General features: G+C 37.2%; 1 protein-coding gene across 1 annotated transcript in view; it reads left to right on the forward strand.

The window, feature by feature from the left end:
- The window catches only part of LOC308268737 (cytochrome P450 3A2-like), a gene marked incomplete at its 3' end in the record, with an annotated part of 78396 nt that overhangs the window by 15246 nt on the left and 48133 nt on the right, over window positions 1-15017 (forward strand). The window contains exon 3 of the mRNA XM_080703845.1: window positions 1423-1522. Coding sequence (XP_080559971.1) covers window positions 1469-1522 — 54 coding nt within the window. The 5' untranslated portion in view covers window positions 1423-1468. The remainder of the gene's footprint in view (window positions 1-1422; window positions 1523-15017) is intronic.

Consider the following 15017-nt stretch of genomic DNA (forward strand, 5'->3'; position numbering starts at 1 on the left):
ATACTTTATTTTTAGGAGAGAGGTGGTACTGGGAATTGAATCAAAGGCATTCTGTGTCTGAGCTGCATGCATTCCAATCCCTATTTTATTTTTTGATTCAAAATAGATTCTCATCAGGTTGCTAAGAGTCTTTCTATATTGTTTAGGTTGGCATTACTAACTTTGAAGAAGAGATGATGAATATTTTTAAACCACTGTACTTCCTTTGTAGTATATACTTAATAACTTTGAAGGGTGACCTGAGCCAGTATGGCAGCTGCTTTCTTTAGGAGTTGCTAGAAATTTTCTGAGAGCAGAGGAAGTGGTATGATCTTGCTTACAAGCTACACGCATGAGTCAGAGGCTTTGCATCTTACTATGTGGTGACTTTTGTCTCCAGTCCTTACAAAACATGGCTAATCATAGGGTCTGCTGAGTTGACCTGGCCCCGAAAAGGGAATGTGATCTAATAGCAAGAGAACAGAGCACTGGATCACCATAATCAGACCCAAAGTTCCCCTTTCATAATTCCATATTCATGAACACTAGTTTAACCCCTTGATACTGAAATAATTTAATTAAAAATTTTAATACAGGTTTTGACCCCCAGGCCTTTCACATGTTAGACAAGTACTCTTCCACTCAGTTAAACCTTTGATGCTAATATTGAAATATTTTAAGGATACACATATTTTGAGAAATAGTATCAGTGACATGTACATACTACAAGAGTTGTGATATTTTTCTAATTATCATAGCTTTGAACATATATTTTGGCTCTTAAATTTCTCTTCCTGGATTTAGTCCTATGGATAGAATTTCTTTTCTTTTCTTTTTTTTTTTTTGGTGGTATTGGGGATGGAACCCTTCTAACACTGGGCTACATTCCCAGACCTATTTTTTATATTTTTATTTGGAAACAGGGTCTCTTAATCCAGCGAGGCTGGCTTCGAACCTGCACGATCCTCCTGTCTCCACCTCCCAAGCGCAGGGATTACAACTGTGTGCCACCATGCCCGGCATATGGACAGAATTTCTGTTTTTTTTTTTTTTTTTTTTTTTCTGTGTGTGTGTGTGTGTGTGTGTGTGAGTGAGTGTGTCTGTGTGGAACTGGGGACTAAACCCAGGGGCATTCTATGTTCAAACTCCACACTCAGCCCTTGTTATTCATTTTGAAAAAGGGTCTACATTGCTGAGGGTTTTACTAAGTTGTTGAAGCTGTCCTCAAATTGTGATTCTCCTTTCTCAGCCTCCAAAGTACTTGAATTACAGGAATGTATCATCTCCTGGCAATATTTTACTTCTTATGCAAGTTAATGTTGTACATTGAATGGACAAGCTTTTGACTTTGTGATGTCAAGATCAAACTGTGGACTCATGGGTAGGCCTCCAGGAATCAAATTAGGCTTGTCAGGTTTAATTAGTTATGCTTTCTCAACACAGATTGTATAATGGTCGGCGGCCTGTGTTGGCTATCACAGATCCAGAGATGATCAAAGCAGTGTTGGTGAGAGAGTGTTATTCTGTCTTCACCAACCGGAGGGTAGGTGTTCCGGTCAGCATTCTTGCAGATATAACCTAAAATATTCACCATGTAATTTAGAAAAAAGAAGATTTATTTACATATGGTTTCTGGTTCAGTCCATGTGAGGCCAGGCACATCGGATCTGAGGGCATGGGAATGGGAGGTGGAGAAAGGGAGACATTATGAGAGCGACAGAGAGAGAGAGAGAGAGAGAGAGAGAGAGAGAGAGAGAGAGAGAGAGAGAGAGAGAGAGAGAGAGAAGAACATAAACTGTGATGGACTGGCTCGGTAGGAGCACTTAGGGACTCTGCCAGGGTGTCGGGACCCTTTGGGACTGATTTCTTGAAAGGTGGGCAAAGGTTTCGGTTGTAGTTTTGCAGAGGCCTCTCTACAGCGATTTCCCTCTCTGGCCAAGTAAAACTCCTTCAAGTCCTTGTTCGGCGCTAAATGTGGGGATTTTCCCCAGGACTTGGGAGAGAGAAATCTGACACGGACAACTGCCTCTCGTGAAATTTACCACTTTATTTTAGAAACAAGATTTTTTTTATCTATCCCTATTTCCCAGTGATTCCCTAGTAGAAAAGTGTAAACATCAAAAAACAATAGTGAAATATACATGTAAATCACCAACCCTAAACAAGACAAAAGTAAGGCCTGTGACATCACAGGTCTTTTGTGATTGAAATCAGTCCCATGACCCTGCAGGTGGGTCTTGTGACTCAAGTCAATCCCTTTCGCCTTCCCTTGGCCTTGCAGCTGCATGGCTTTTAGAGGGCAAATTCCAGAAGAATAAAAGTCACACCCAAAATCACTTGAGGAATTCGGTTTTTAGAGTTTTCTTTAACCCTTTAGGAATCTTCTATTCCTAGGGCTTAGTCCAATGTCCTTTTCTATCTAGCAACCTACTTTGAGCTGGATGGGGATAAAGTCAGAGGTTCCAGCTTTCATACATGTAGTTGGCATAGGGAAATCTGTGTCATGTACATTTATGATGATCCAGAGGATTGCGATGAATGTCTGCCGGATTTTGTCTGCAATACCATCTAATGTCTGCCCTATTAAACAACACTTAAAATATATTTTAGCAGACAGGGCCCCAAAAAACGACATGAAGTTTTTAGATTTAACAGTCAGGTGTACTCCTTTAGCCTCCCCCATCCTCTTTTAACCACCAAAACTTCATACCTGCACATTTATTATATCTGTCTTTTGTTCTGTCATAACTATTTTTAACCAGGTGGTGTTGCTCTGTCTCTGGGCAATGCACATACTAAGTACAAGGGTCAAGATTCTTCTTAGCCCTCAGCTCTATTGTAATGATTAGAATGAAGGTCAAAAATAGGGAGGAACTTTGCATCCCCTCTCCAGCCCCTGAACTCTGACTATGTTTTATTACAGCTTGGAACAATGCAGAGAAAGTCTGAGGGCTCAGACATATTACTAGAAAACTTATCTTCCACGGACTCAACCTCTCCCACAGTCCTAATTTTTTGGGATCCCGTTTTACATCATTGGAGCCATTAGTATAGAATTCTAAGAGCAAGGAGTACTTTGGCTGGAGACAATGCTCCCTCCTCAGGGCTTTGTTTTCTTTAAGCATTTAGCCAGTCATGCTCGCGGGTTCACATGTGCAGATGCCAAGGAAGGGCGGCGGCAATAAACTGTCTCCTTACATCATTGAGGCTTGTAGCAAGAAGAGAAATCAGGAGGGGATTAACCATAAATTTAATCCCCAAGGTTGTAACCCAGTGGATCACCTCCTTCAACCAAAGCCTCCCCTTCTACTGAGCACCACAGGGATGTCTGCTACAGTGGATTTATCCACTACATAGTTTACAACCCTCATGACTCTATTAAATATAACCTGAATGTTTCCATTAAGGGATATTTTTTATCTAACTATGACAGTAAGTACCCAGTTTAAATATTCAATTATTCATTTACTGTTTATTAGGTTTCTACTTGGAAGTAACTTAATTGAAATAACTTAATTGAAAGTTTCTAAAAGAAGTTACAGGGAGGTCCATGTACCATTCATACTGTTTTTTAAAGGTAATGAGTTGCTTAAGTATAAATATAACATATTCCTGTAACACAGAACAACAGGGCACTGATATGGATATATCCCATGGAGTTTATTTACATTTTATCAGTTTCACATGCCCCCATTTTCAGGCCCTTGGTGTATCTGTGGGTTTATTCAAATTTATCATGTGTGCACATGTAGACCAACCAGCACAGTCAAAATAGTTAACTTCTCTTTCAACAAATTCCCTCTTGTTTGTTTTTTAGAGTTACAATGTGTTGCTTCTATTTTTCTCTTGGCTGGGTCCTTTCTATATTTTTTTGTATGGATTGTTCTTTTGCTGTCAATTTTTATAACTGTTTTCCTATCTTACCTATATTTTTTACCCCCTTTGGTAGAAGTCCTATGGGTTCAAGCTTTCCATTTAGGTCTGTGGATTATTTCTGTTAATTTTTGTATTAGGTAAGTCATTCATGTCAAGGTTCAGTTGTTTTATTTTTTTTCCCCAGAAAGTTGTTCTGTTATTCCAACACCACCTTTGGAAGCCTGTCCTACCTCCCTGGTTTCTGTTCACACTTGACTCAAAATTATTTGGGCCTGTTTTTGTGCAAGTGTTTCCCATTCTAACTTGTTTTCATCATTCATTGTGTCTTCCCCTCCTCCAGTACCACACTCCAGTCTTGATTGCAGCATAGTAAGTCTTCATATCAGGGAAAGTGATTTCTCCCATTTAATTCCTTGGCAGAATCAAGCCATTCTTGGATTTCTGTACTTCCATCTCAATTCAGGATAATTTACAAATTCTAAATAATTTTAAAAATATATTGGTGATATTTTGATAAAGATGGAACTAAACTTATTAATAAATCAAGGGGATGCTCTACTGTGTTGAGCCTTACAATCAATGAACACACTGAGGGTCTCTAGTTTTTAATTTCTTTCCTTAACATTGTCCAACTTTTGGTGTAGAGATCCTGTATATATTTTTGTGTCATATATAAATATGCATATATACATACATATACATTTATATATCAAGTACTGCATTTTTATACTGGTGCATTGTAGTCCTACATCTTAATGAGATACCAGATGGTAGAGGTATACATGCACACATCAAATATTTAGCCCTTCCCCAATTCCCAACCCATTCTCTCCCCATCCCTTCTTATGTTCAGCTTACTGATTGACTTTGATGTTTATGAATATATGTTGCAAATAGATTTTGTTTTTTATATTTTCACATATTATTGTTGTTATATACAAATGCAATTGAACTTTGAGAAGACCTATATCCTACAACATTGCTGAATTCACTTGTGTGTTTTCTAGAAGACTTTTATGTTCTTTATAATATTCTACATTAACCATGATGTCGTGATAAGAGGGAGCATCTATGTCTACCATTGCAATCTTTCAGAATGAATTTAATTTTTTTGGTGCATTGTATTCATACATCTTAATGGGATACAAGATGATGGAGAAATACATGCACACATTGCCCAATTAATCCTTACCCAGTTTCCACCCCATTTCCTCTCCCTCCCTCCTTCTCATGTTTGGTTTAGTACATTGATATGTTTATTAATGTAGATCATGTGCATTAGAGAATTTCCATCTTCCCCCTCCCATTCTCTCAGTTAGCTCTTCTTATTTGGTCATCTATAGAATCCCCTTCTTCATCTAGAGTTCCTCCTATGACCCATTTTTTTCTAGCTTTCACATATTAGGGAGAGCATCTGATTTCTTATTTTTTGTGACTGACTTATCTCACTTAGCATAATGTCCTCCAGTTCCATCCATTTCCCTGTAAATGATGTAATTGTGTTTTTCTTTATGGCTGAGTAAAATTTCATTGTGTAGTTGTCCCATAGTTTTGTAAATCATTCATCTGTTGATGGACATATTGGCTGGCTCTATAGTTTGGCAATGATGAATTGTACAGTTATGATCATAGATATACATATTATTTTGATAGTTTGTTTTTCTTTATTTTGGGTAGATTCCCAGAAGTGGTATTGCTAGATCATATGGTAAATTAATTCCACACTGTTGCTCCACACTTTTTTCCAAATTGGTTGCACTAATTTGCAATCCTATCAACAGTGTTTTAGAGTTCCCACTTCTCCACATCCTTGCCAGCATTTGTTGTTTTTTGTGTTTTGAATGATTGTGATTTCAGTTGGAGTTAGGTGAAATATCAGGGTAGTTTTGATTTGCATCTCTCTGACTGCTAATGATGCTGAGCATTTTTATGCATTTATTGGCCATTTAAATTTCTTTCTTTGTGAAGTGTCTATTTAGTTCACTTGCCCAGTTTTGATTGGATCATTTGTTTTCTTAGTGTTGAGTTTTTTGGGTTCCCTTTATAGTCTAGATATTAACCCTCTATTGGAGGAATAGGAGGCAAAAATCTCTCATTGTGTTGTCTCTTGGTTGAGGTTCTTGATAGTTTCCTTTGCTTTACAGAAGTTCTTGAGTTTAGAGGAATCCAATGTATTTATTAGTCTGTTTGTCTGTTGTGACTTTTGGGTCTTGTTGAGAAAGTTTTAATCTGTGCCTATGTGTTGCAATGTTGGACCTATGCCCTCTTCAAGGAGCCTCTAGGTCTCTGTTCTAATTTCTAAGCTTTTGATCCATCTTTTTTCACTTTTTTTTAATTGGTGCACTGTATTCATACATCATAATGGGATAAAAAAATTTTTGTAGACATACATGCACACATTGCCCAGTTAGCCCCTACCCAATCTCCATCCCGTTCCCTTCCCATCCCTCCTTCCTATGCTTGGCTTAATGGTTGACATCTAGTATTATAGCAATTTGTCCAAAATTAACAATGATAATCTCACATAACAGTTTCATTTGTCTGATACTAAGCTTTTGATGACTTAAAGATAACATTTCAATATTTCTTTTTGCTTTCTTTCTTACCAGAGAATATTTCTTTCTTTTCTTTTTAGGTGAAACTATCATACATTTATTTATTTTTCAGAAAAAAAATCTATCCTAATATGGAATATGGACTCTAGATACCCAAAACAATCTTGAAAGAGAACAAAGCTAGAAGATGTATATTTTCTAATTTCAAACCTTATAAAGCTACAATAATTGAAACAGCGTAGTACTGTTCTAAAGGCAGATATATAAACCATTGGAGTTAAATAAAAGCCTAGAGATAAATTCTTCCATACATTGTCAAATTATTTTTGACAAGGTTTCCATGAACATTTGGTGGAGGAAATAATAATCTTTTAACTAAATATTGTTGAAAAATAATAATTACATCAAAAAAAGAATAAAATTGGACCCTTACCTAACACCATATACAAACATTAACTCAAAATAGATAAAAGACCTAAATATAAATCTTAACACTATAAACTTTTAGAAGAAAATCTGGGTCATGAAACCTCACAACATTGAAATTGGCAGTGATTTCTTAGATATGATTTCAATGGCACAATCAACAGAAGGGTAAACAAACTCCCTAAAAAAATATTGTATATCCAAAGACAATGTAAACAGAGTTAAAAGTTACGGATAGAATGGCATACTGATAGAATGCTATATCTGAAGGTATATTAATATTCCAACTAGAAATCCTAAAAATTAGCAACAATAAAAGCAAACAATACCATTTAGAGATAGGTAAAAGACTAACATAAGTAATGAATCTCCACAGATAACCAATCTTAGTTGTCTCTTGGATGGAAAATCTTGTTTCTCTGGTTCTGGTGTGTGTTACCTATTTCTTCTTTGTAGTTAATCTCTTTGAGCATTTTCTCTAGCACTGGTTTTGAAGACATAAATTCCTTCAGTTTCTGTTTGTCATGGAAGCTTCTTATTTCTCCATCTAATTTGATAGAAAGTTTTGCTGGGTAGGAAATTTTGGGCTGGAAGTTGTTTTCTTTCAGAGTTTGGACTATGTTACTCCAAGCCCTTCTGGCTCTCATGACTTGGTTTGGGAAGTCTGGAGTGATTCTAATTGGTTTGCCTCTGAATGTCACTTGGACCTTTTTTGTTTTTGTTGCCTTTAAGATTCTCTGCTTGGCTTCCACATTGGTCATTTTGACAATTATGTGGCATGGGGATCCTATTCTCCGATCTTGTCTAAAGGGGGTTCTATAAGTTTCCTGGACCTGTGTATCAACCTCTTGCTCTATGTTTGGAAAATTTTCTGCTATTACTACCTTGAAGAGATTGTTGATCCCTTTGGTTTCACCTTCTTTTCCCTCCTCTATTCCAATTATTCTTAGGTTAGCTCTCTTAAAATGGGCCCATATTTCTTCAATGTCAGATTCCTGCTGTCAGATTTTTTTTTTTCTAAATTAGAAGCTATGCGTTCATTTTGGAGTGATCATCTTCTAGAAGTGAGATTCTATTCTCCATGTGGTCTAATTGGTTGTTTATACTTTATTGAGGTCTTTACTTCATTGATTGCATCCTTTATCTCTTTTTGGCTCTCTCTGAATTCTTTTTGATACACCTCTATTATTTATACGGTTATTTTCCTGATTTGGTCTTCTAGAAAACTTGAATTTCTGTTTTATCAGGTTCTGATGTTGTGGGGTTGTGTGCATTCATTGCTCCACTGTTATTTCTCTTTCCCATGATTTCGGAAGTTTGTGCCTTCTCTGGGTTCTTCCCTTGGGTTACTACGACTTCACTTTAGGTGCTTTCGATCTCGAGTCTGTGGTATCTCAGTCACCACTACTCCTTTACTGGGTTTTATTGCAAAGTCTCAGACACCCAGGGAGTCAATCAAGGCTGCTTTAGACCATGGGGGGTGCCAGGTTGGGTGTTCTCCTGTGGGGAGTTGTGGCTATGGTGTAATATCTCTGCCATCACCACTCCCCCAATGGGTCCAGTCCCTGGGAGTGCAGTACTGGGATTTCTCCTCTAGGGGCCACAATTTGATTCACTTTGTTGAGTGCGCTGATGAAGCTGTAGTGGACTCAGTGAATTCGCTGCTGCTGCCACCGGTGGCAATATGGCACCACTGCCACACCCTTGGCCGTGAGGCTGGCGTATTTCTTCTCTGTTTTTGAGCTCTGCTCTGAGTCCCTGCAGGGTGTGCTGAGCCCAGCCCCTGGGAGCTTTAGATGCTCCCTGCGCTGAGAAATCTGCTGAATTCCACCCGGCTGATCAGCAGCCGCTCACCTTGGCTCACTGTCTGTTGCTCCTCTCTGGAGTCTGGTGGGCTGTTGAGTACCTTGGTCTGGTGCCATCCGGTGAACTCGCCACTGCCACTGGCAGTAAGGCGCTGCTGCTGCATCCTCGGCTGTGAGGCCGGCGTATCTCCTCTGTGGCTCTGAGCTCCATTCTGAGTCCCCCTCCTCTCTGGGGCCTGGTGCTGCAAGGGGAAATGGTGCCCACACCATTCTGTGCCACAGCTCCGACCACAGCACTGCGGTCTGGTTTCTTTCTGGTGTCTCATTTTTCCAGCCCTCTTTCTATCTGTCCTTTGTATTTGCATTTTTTGTTTCTCTGCTGATGGTGTTTTCTGGCTATGAAAGGCACTGATTTTGTGGTAATAGAGATTGGTTTTAAACGGGGTTCGTAAGCCCCGCTTTTCTCTGTCACTATCTTCCTGGAAGTCTCTCTTGATCCATCTTTGAAATAACTCTTTTGCAAAGTGAGAAAATTGTATTTATTTCCATTTTTTGCATATGGGTAACAAATTTTGCCAATACCATTTGTTAAATAGGCTATCTTTATTCCAGTGTATGTTTCTGGCCCCTTTTAAAAAATTAATTGGCTCTGTGTGAATTTGTTTCTCATCTTGTATTCTGCTCCATCAGTCAGGATGATGTTGAAAAGTATGGTTAGTTCAGGAATTTTAGATTTAATCCTGATCCTTAGGAAAAGTATTCAGTTTTTCCCCTTTTACTGTTATGTCAGCTAAAGGCTTTAATTCCAGGTTCTGTTAACCAATGTGAGGACATTCCTGTCCCATTTTATTTGCTGATACTTTATCATAAATGAATGCTGGAGATTCCACTTTAGAATGACTTATAGTTATAAAATATGTAAGAAGGGTAAAGTAAAATGAATAATCTTTGCTTTTCCTTAACTACACTTCAAAACAAAATCATCTAATATCAGTCATTTTCTTCTCAATTTTTTATGTTGTGGATTTATGTGGATATAGAATTTTTCTGAGGCAAAATCCATTTACCAAAGTATCTTGTATATGTCACCAATATGTTTGTATTTTTCACAGTCTTGAAAAGTGCACTAGGTTTTTTCCCCTAAATATTCCTTAGGAGCAGAGTGTCCTCATTACTAGAGGGAACTACAGTAAACAAAAAGCTGTATCGTAAAGGTCTGAAAACACACTAAGTGACTAGACGCACCTTCCTTCCTCATAGGAGGTCAGGGAATTTGATAGACATTTGTTGAACACCTAGCATGGGATCTAGTGACTACTAGATAGATAGTCACAAATATTTTTACTTTTAAAACTGAGCCAGGACTTCTGGGAAGATGGCAACTGAGAAAAGCAGCATTTACGAGTCCTGCTAACACTTGATTTCTATTGCCACAAAGTCAGTGCATTTCATAGCCAGAAAACACTATCAGCAGAGAAATAAAAAATATAAACACAAGGGATAGAGAAAAAGAAAACTAGAAGAACAACCAGAGACCAGAAATGAAACCAGCCTGGATTGCAGAGCTGCACCAGCGCCATCATGCATCACAGCACCAGACTCCAGAGAGGAAAGGCAAACAAGGAGCTGAAGTGAGCAGCTACGGATTATTCAGGAGTAATTTAGCAGTTCTTTCAGTGAAAAGAACATCTAAAACTCCCAGTGGCCAAGTTCATAATGCCTTCCAGGGACTCAGAACAGAGCTTAAATCCAGAAAAGAAATACACCAGCCTCATGGCCAAGGGCATGGCAGTAGCGCCATATTGCCAGCAGCAGCAGCAGCAGCAGCAGCAGCAGCAGCAGCAGCAGCAGCAGCAGCGAGTTCACCACGCCTGCAACAGTGTGCACAATAACCATAAGTGAAATTGCAGCGGAGAAATCCCCAGAGACTTGTGCAGCTTTGTTAATCTCCCTGGGTCTGAGATTTTGCAGTTCAACCCAGTGAAAGAGTAGTGGTGGCAAAGATGCCACACCCTAGTCACAGTTCCCCAAGGGAAAATGCCCAGCTCGGCACCCCCATGGTTTTATGCAGCCTTGATTAACTCCCTGGGTCTGAGACTTTATGATACAACCTAGTAAATGAGTAGTGGTGGCTGAGATTACCACAAACTTGAGATCCAGAGCACCCTAAGTAAAGTCATCATGACCCAAGGAAGAACCCAGAGAAGGCACAAACTTCTGGAATCATGGGAAAGTGTAACAACAATAGAGTAATGAATGCCCACAACCCCATAATATCAGAACCAGATAACACACAAATTCAGAGATCTCCAGAAGATCAAATCAGGAATATAACTATAAAAATAATATAGGTTTTCAAAAAGAATTTAGAGAGAGTCTAAAAGAAATAAAGGAAGCAATCATTGAAGTAAAGCCATCAATTCAAAGTTTAAACAATCAATTAGACCACATGGAGAATAGCATCTCGCTCCTAGAAGATGATCACTTCAAAAATGAATGCATAATTTATAACTTAGGAAAAAAATTGACAGCAGGAATCTGACATTGGAGAAATAGGGCCCACTTTAAGAGAGCTAACCTAAGAATAATCAGAATAGAGGTGGGAAAAGAAGGTGAAACCAAAGGGATCAATTATCTCTTCAAAGAAATAATAGCAGAAAAGTTTTCTAACATAGAGCAAGAAGTCGAGACACAGGTCCAGGAAACTTATAGAACTCCCTTTAGACAGGATCAGAGAAAAGGTTCTCCACACCACATAATTGACAAATGTAGAAGCCAAGGAGAGAATCTTTTTTTTTTTTTTTTTTTTTTTTTTTTTTTAACAATTTTTTTTATTGAACATAAATAGTATACATTTACACTATATTTGGTGCCCTCTCCCCCCGCCCCCGTTTTCTCCCCCCCCCACCAATGGTTGGCCAGGTTAACCATGTCTTATTCATAATTTTACACATGTTCAGGTGAAGATGCTCCTTAATCAAGATCGGCCTTTCTCCTCTCCTATCTTTCCATTAAAACTTAGCTAGTATTTCCCCTCTAATATCTGGGGTCCTACTGGTATCCTTTGTGTTTTCTAGTTTGGGCATATTAGAGGAAACATGTGTATCTTCTCCTTCTGTGCTTGGCTGATCTCACTTAACATGATGCTTTCCAGGGCTTTCCATCTTCTTGCAAATGATAAAATTTTGTTCTTCTTTATGGCTGAATAGAATTCCATTGTGTGTATTTCCCACAGTTTTGCTATCCATTCATCTGTTGATGGTGATCTGGGTTGGATCCATATTTTGGCTATTACAAATTGTGCTGCTATGAACATAGGTATGCATATGTTGCTGTATTTCTCTGAATTCAACCCTTTTGGAAAGATACCCAGGAGTGGTATAGCTGGATCATATGGTGGATCTATTCCCACCTTTCTTAGGATTAGGAGAGAATCTTAAAAGCAACAAAACAAAAGGCCAAGTGACATTCAGAGGCAAACCAATTAGAATCACTCCAGACTTCCCAAACCAAGTCATGAAAGTCAGAAGGGCTTGGAGTAACATATTCCAAACTCTGAAAGAAAACAACTTCCAGCCAAAAATTTCCTACCCAGCACAACTTTCTATCAAATTAGATGGGGAAATAAGAAGCTTCCATGACAATCAGAAACTTAAGGAATTTATGTCTTCAAAACCAGCGCTAGAGAAAATACTCAGAGATTAACTACAAAGACAAAATAGGTAATACACACCAGAGAACCAGAGAAACAAGGTTTTCCATCCAGCAGACAACTAAGCAAAGAAGAATAAACAGTATTTCAAACAGAAATAAAACCTAAACATGTTAGGAATTAAAAGTTATCTCTCAATAATCACACTGAATGGAAATGGCCTCAGTTCCCCAATAAAAAGACATAAAATGGCAAAATGAATTAAAAACCAGAATCCATCCATCTGCTGCTTACAAGAAACGCACTTTACAAGTAAAGATAGTAACAAACTCAAGGTAAAGGGCTGGAGCAAGGTAATTCATGTTAAGTAGCCATCCTAACAAACGTGAAGTAGTATTTTACTGTAGTTTTTATTTGTATTTCCTTAATGATTAGTTATATTATGATAATGATGAGTGATATTTATGTGTTTATTGGTCATATAAAAATCTTTGGAGATTCATTATCTATTTTAGTCTTTTACCTATTTCTAAATTGTATTGTTTGCTTTTATTATTGCTAATTTCTAGGATTTCTATTTGGAATATTAATATGTCTTCAGATAAAGCATTTGGAAATATTTTATCCCATTCTATCAGTAACTTTTAATTCTGTTTACATTATCTTTGGATATACAATATTTTTATATTTTTTATGAAGTTTGTTTGTTTATTCTTTTTTTTGCCTGCACCTTTAGAATCATATCCAAGAAATCACTTCCAATTTAAATGTTGTGAAGTTTTTTTTTTAATTTTTTATTTTTTATTGGTGCAATGTATTCATACATCATAATGGTATAAAGAAAATACTTTTGTAGACATACATGCACACATTACCCAGTTAGCCCCTACCTGATCCCCACCCGGTTCCCTCCCCATCCCTCCTTCCCATGCTTGGCTTAGTGGTTGACATCTAGTTTTATAGCAATTTATCCAATATTAACGATGATAATCTCACAAAACAGTTTCATTTGTCTGATACCAAGCTTTTGATGACTAAAAGATAACAGTTCAAAATTTCTTTTTGCTTTCTTTCTTACCAGAGAATATTTTTTTCTTTTCTTTTTTTTTTAGGTGAAGCTATCATACATTTATTTATTTATTTTTCAGAAAAAATCTATCCTGATATGGAATATGGACTCTAGATACCCAAAACAATCTTGAAAAAGAACAAAGCTAGAAGATGTATATTTTTTTATTTCAAACCATATAAAGCTACAATAATTGAAACAGTGTAGTACTGTTCTAAAGGCAGATATATAAACCATTGGAGTTAAATAAAAAGCTTAGAGATAAATTCTTCCATATATTGTCAAGTTATTTTTGACAATGTTTCCACGAACATTTGGTGGAGGAAATAATAATCTTTTAACTAAATATTGTTGAAAAATAATAATTACATGAAAAAAATAAAATTGGACCCTTACCTAACACATATACAAATATTAACTCGAAATAGATAAAAGACCTAAATATAAATCTTAAGACTATAAACTTTTAGAAGAAAATCTGGGTCATAAAACCTCACAACATTGAAATTGGCAGTGATTTCTTGGATATGATTTCAATGGCACAGGCAACAGAAGGGTATACAAACTCCCTAAAAAATAAAAAAAATATTGTATATCCAAAGACAATGTAAACAGAGTTAAAAGATACTGATAGAATGGGATAAAATATTTCCAAATGCTATATCTGAAGGTATATTAATATTCCAACTAGAAATCCTAAAAATTAACAATAATAAAGGCAAACAATACCATTTAGAGATAGGTAAAAGACTAACATAAGGAATCTCCACAGATAACCAATCTTAGTTGTCTGTTGGATGGAAAATCTTATTTCTCTGGTGTGGTGTGTGTTACCTATTTCTTCTTTGTAGTTAATCTCTTTGAGTATTTTCTCTAGCGCTGGTTTTGAAGACATAAATTCCTTCAGTTTCTGTTTATCGTGGAAGCTTCTTATTTCCCCATCTAATTTGATAGAAAGTTTTGCTGGGTAGGAAATTTTTGGCTGGAAGTTGTTTTCTTTCAGAGTTTGGAATATGTTACTCCAAGCCCTTCTGGCTCTCATGACTTGGTTTGGGAAGTCTGGAGTGATTCTAATTGGTTTGCCTCTGAATGTCACTTGGCCCTTTGTTTTTGTTGCCTTTAAGATTCTCTGCTTGGCTTCCACATTGGTCATTTTGACAATTATGTGGCGTGGGGATCCTCTTCTCTGATCCTCTCTAAAGGGGGTTCTATAAGTTTCCTGGACCTGTGTATCAACCTCTTGCTCTATGTTTGGAAAATTTTCTGCTATTATTTCCTTGAAAAGATTGTTAATCCCTTTGGTTTCACCTTCTTTTCTCTCCTCTATTCCAATTATATTTATGTTAGCTGTCTTAAAATGGGCCCATTTTTCTTCAATGTCAGATTTCTGCTGTTGGATTTTTTTTTCTAAATTAGAAACTATGCGTTCATTTTTTGAATGATCATCTTCTAGGAGCGAGATTCTATTCTCCATGTGTTCTAATCGGTTGTTTGTACTTTGAATTGAGGCCTTTACTTCATTAATTGCATCCTTTATCTCTCTTTGGCTCTCTGAATTCTTTTTGAAACACCTCTATTATTTCTACAGTTATTTTCCTGATTTGCTCTTCTATAAATCTCTGAATTTCTGTTTTATAAGGTCTGATGTTGTGGGG

This window comes from Muscardinus avellanarius (assembly GCF_963383645.1).
Source record: "Muscardinus avellanarius genome assembly, chromosome: 10".
Taxonomy (NCBI): Eukaryota; Metazoa; Chordata; class Mammalia; order Rodentia; family Gliridae; genus Muscardinus; species Muscardinus avellanarius.